General features: G+C 25.9%; 1 protein-coding gene across 2 annotated transcripts in view; it reads right to left on the reverse strand.

The window, feature by feature from the left end:
- Positions 1-1667: 1667 nt before the first annotated feature.
- LOC100159736 (exosome complex component RRP41) overlaps positions 1668-3997 on the reverse strand; it is a 5060-nt gene continuing 2730 nt past the window's right edge. The window contains exons 4-5 of one of the 2 annotated variants that reach the window (XM_001944978.3): positions 2072-2281; positions 1668-1998 (exon numbers count right to left, since the gene is read on the reverse strand). In XM_001944978.3, coding sequence (XP_001945013.2) covers positions 1825-1998; positions 2072-2281 — 384 coding nt within the window. In that variant the 3' untranslated portion in view covers positions 1668-1824. 2 annotated transcript variants of the gene reach the window in all.

Here is a 3997-nt window from a genome sequence, read left to right on the forward strand (position 1 = left end):
TAGTCATTTTAAGTACGAATTTGGACGAAATTACATATAAAAACCTAGAATAACTATTTTAGTTATTTTGTTGTGATGTATAATATTATTCTTGGGTATACTTGAAACTTCTGAAGTATACTATTATATATCTATGATAGTATCACGGTTTTTTGTTGATGTATAACGCGTTATAAGTACCTAATAGATATTATGATATGATTAATTTGGAATTTATTATAGGTACCTATTATAGGTCAATTTTTTTTAAATACTATAGACTATAATATAATATTATGTCTTATACCTAGACTGACATACCGTCTCCGCTCAGAATCGTTTTTCTTATACAATGATATTATATCATTGAATTCGAATTTAATACCATCCATTATACAGTGACCCACTTGTAACCTACTGTACAGCAGAGCGAAATCCACTTACCCACCTTTTTTTTTCTTTCATTCTTACCAGAAAAGATGCTCAAGTCACCTAACTTATGATAGACACAAATATAAAGAAAATAAAAAAACATCATTGAAAAATCAATACATTCAACACTCCGCTTAGAATCTAAAAATAAAAAGCAGGTAAGCGGATGTTGCTCTGCTGTACAGTAGATTACAAGTGGTTCACTGCTTCACTGTAATGGATGGTATTTTAAATTTGAATCCAATGATATATGAAAAACAAATCTGAGTGGAGCGGTTTGCAGTCAGTCTAGGATATTTTATATTATATTTACATTGTTATTACTTATTAGTTATTAATTATTATTAACACGGTAGACAGCAAGTTGAGTTAATATATTATTACACAATTACAAAAAATGAAAATAATAACCAAAATCGTTATTCTTGGTTAATACGTAATTTCATCCCAATTTGAATATAAGATAACTATAAAAATACTGTTTTTATATTTTTTAGATTTTTGGTTACACACCAACCTACTTATTTGAAACCTTGTTTTACATTTTGAATCTTTAGCAATAAAAGTTTAACAATTTATACGTTTTTAAATTTTAATTTGATAGTCTGTAAAAATTCAAACTTAAAATGCTTATAAGAAGAAATTGTACCTATGTATTTTTAATATTTTTCAACTGTTATTATAACAGCATATCAGGAGCCTTGTATTAAATTATTGCGGATTTTGATGCAACAAAAAAATTTATATTTATAAAAAACACTAAAAAAAATTAAAATTGAGAATGTCTGTAAACAGCTCAAAATGAGTCAAAATATTTTGAAAACGTTTTCAAGTATAGGAATTTATAAAATAAACAAATGATGTAAATTTCAAGTGTCTTCGGTTATTTATTTTTTAATTACACGATTTGTGATTTGTGATTTTGAAAAATAACTGATTTTGCCTAAAAATTCCAGTTTTGTTTTTTGTTTTTCCCAGCGCTTTTGAAAACTACTGTGAATTTTAAATTTTGACCTCCCCAATGCACCAACTAGATTTACTTTCTCATCAACCAAGATACTGATGTTGAAAATCGAAGCATTAATTATCGCGTGCACTGACACAAATGAAAAAAAATTTTTAATTTAAAAAAAACACATCATTGTAAAATCATACATCCATTGTTTCACTTAGAATCTAAGCAAAGGTCTTTGGGGAATATATCTTATTTCTAAATATTTTAAAAGTTTAACCGAACAAAAAAAATGCCCAACACATTTTGTATAGAAATATTTAATTTTTTGAAAAAAAAAATTATTGTCATAAACAAAAAATGTATTATACACATATTTTAACATGCAATATAAATTATACAAAAATATATAACAATACGCCAAGTATTTAAATGCTATTTTTAAGTCAAGAATTTTTAAGCTAAATATTGTACTCCTCAGTTCCCCAATTTAAAGCACCGCCTATCTCTTCATAATGTTTCTTTATGATTTTATTCAAATTCTCGTATATATAGCGACATCCTCGAACAGCTTCTGTTAATACAGGTTCTAAATGATTGATGTGAATTCTTTGTGATGTTTCTAACATAGCAATCTAGAGTTTAAATACATAAAACATGTTCAATACAAACCAATAATATTGTTGCTAATAAGACAAATGTGTATACCTTTCCAGAAATTGGCAATATTGCTACAGTCAGACTGGGTCCACCCATTGTCTCTTCAAGATGACTAATGTCTACTAGTGGTGTTTCTCCATTAGCTAAACTTGATGTACACGATATCACAAATTCTTCCATGGCAATTCCAGCATCTATCAGGGCTAATGTAGCTGCATTAACGCATACACTGTAATTTCCACCATCTGATTGTAAAACCTAAAATGAATAAAATATCTGATGTACATGACAATTCTCAAACACAATTCATAGTATATTAGTATTTAGTATGCTTTAGAATTAATAATTTTACACTTGTAATGCAACCTACAGGCCAACTTAAATTTAATATACAATTATTATAAAGGGTAAGTAAATAAATTCTACATAAACTATTTTTGCTTTTCAATAATTAAATTATTAATTAACAAAGAAAAGACAAATGAAAGTTGTAACAATAAATCTAAAAAGGTGGGTAGTGGATGTCGCTCTGCTGTACAGTAGGTTACAAGTGGGTCACTGTATAATGGATAGTATTAAATTTGAATTCAATGATATAACATCACTGTATAAGAAAAACGATTCTGAGCGGAGACGGTATGTCAGTCTAGGTATAAGACATAATATTATATTATAGTCTATAGTATTTAAAAAAAATTGACCTATAATAGGTACCTATAATAAATTCCAAATTAATCATATCATAATATCTATTAGGTACTTATAACGCGTTATACATCAACAACAAACCGTGGTACTATCATAGTTTTATAATAGTATACTTTAGAAGTTTCAAGTACCCACAAATAATATAATACAATCACAACAAAATATCTAAAATAGTTATTCCAGGTTTTTAAATATGTAATTTCGTCCAAATTTGAACTTAAAATTACTATAAAAATAAACTGTGCTTATGTATTTCTTAGATTTTTGGTAACAGAATTAAATATTTACGTGGAATCTTGTTTTAAATTTTCAATCCTTAGATACAAAAGTTGAACATTTTATAAATTTTTAACTACAAAATAATTATTCAATTTTAAATTTGGTAAATTTTGTCAAGATTTTAACTTCAAATGCTTAAAAAAAAAAAATTGTGCCTATGTATTTGTAATATTTTTCAACTGCTATTGTAACATGTATCAGGAGCCCTGTATTAATTTTTTACACATTTTGTCCCAATGGATAAAACTTTATTGATATTTATAGAAAAAAAACTAAAAAAATTTAAAACTGACAATGTCCGTAAACAGCTCCAAAAGAGTCAAATTATTTTCAAAATTTTATCGTATATAGAAAATGCTGATATAAACATTCAGTTAAATTTTCAATTATCTACAGTCATTCGTTTTTTAATTACAACAAAATAAGAAAATCGTTACATGAGAAATCGAGTGAATATCAAATGTTGTAAAAATATGAATTTCAAACGTTCATAAAAATGTAATTTGTCTTGCTAGTACACATTTTTTTTTAAAAAAGGTAGACAAAGTTATGAAGAATCTTGTATTACCTTTTCAAATCTTAGATTTAAAAAGACAATTTTTCATGAATTTCTAACTAAAAATAATTTGCAAATTTTCGTCATTTTTACGTATTTTGTCAACATTTAAACTTTAGATGCTTATAAAAAAAAATTGTGACTATGGGTTTTTAATTTTTTTCATCTGCCTTTGAAACAATATAATAGGAACCTTCTATTAAATTTTCAAGCTTTTTCAACCAACAAATAAAATTTTATTCATATTTATAGAAAAAAAAACTAAAAAAAGTGGAAACTGCAAAAGTCCGTATAGAGCTCAAAATAAATCAAAATATTTGAAAATTGTTATGGTGTATAGAAAATGCTAATATAAACTTTCCGTCAAAATTTTATGTACCTACGGTCATTTTTTTAGAGTTGTACCAAAAACCAAAATCAATTTTCTGAAA

This window comes from Acyrthosiphon pisum, unplaced genomic scaffold (assembly GCF_005508785.2).
Source record: "Acyrthosiphon pisum isolate AL4f unplaced genomic scaffold, pea_aphid_22Mar2018_4r6ur Scaffold_21957;HRSCAF=25409, whole genome shotgun sequence".
Lineage (NCBI taxonomy): Eukaryota > Metazoa > Arthropoda > Insecta > Hemiptera > Aphididae > Acyrthosiphon > Acyrthosiphon pisum.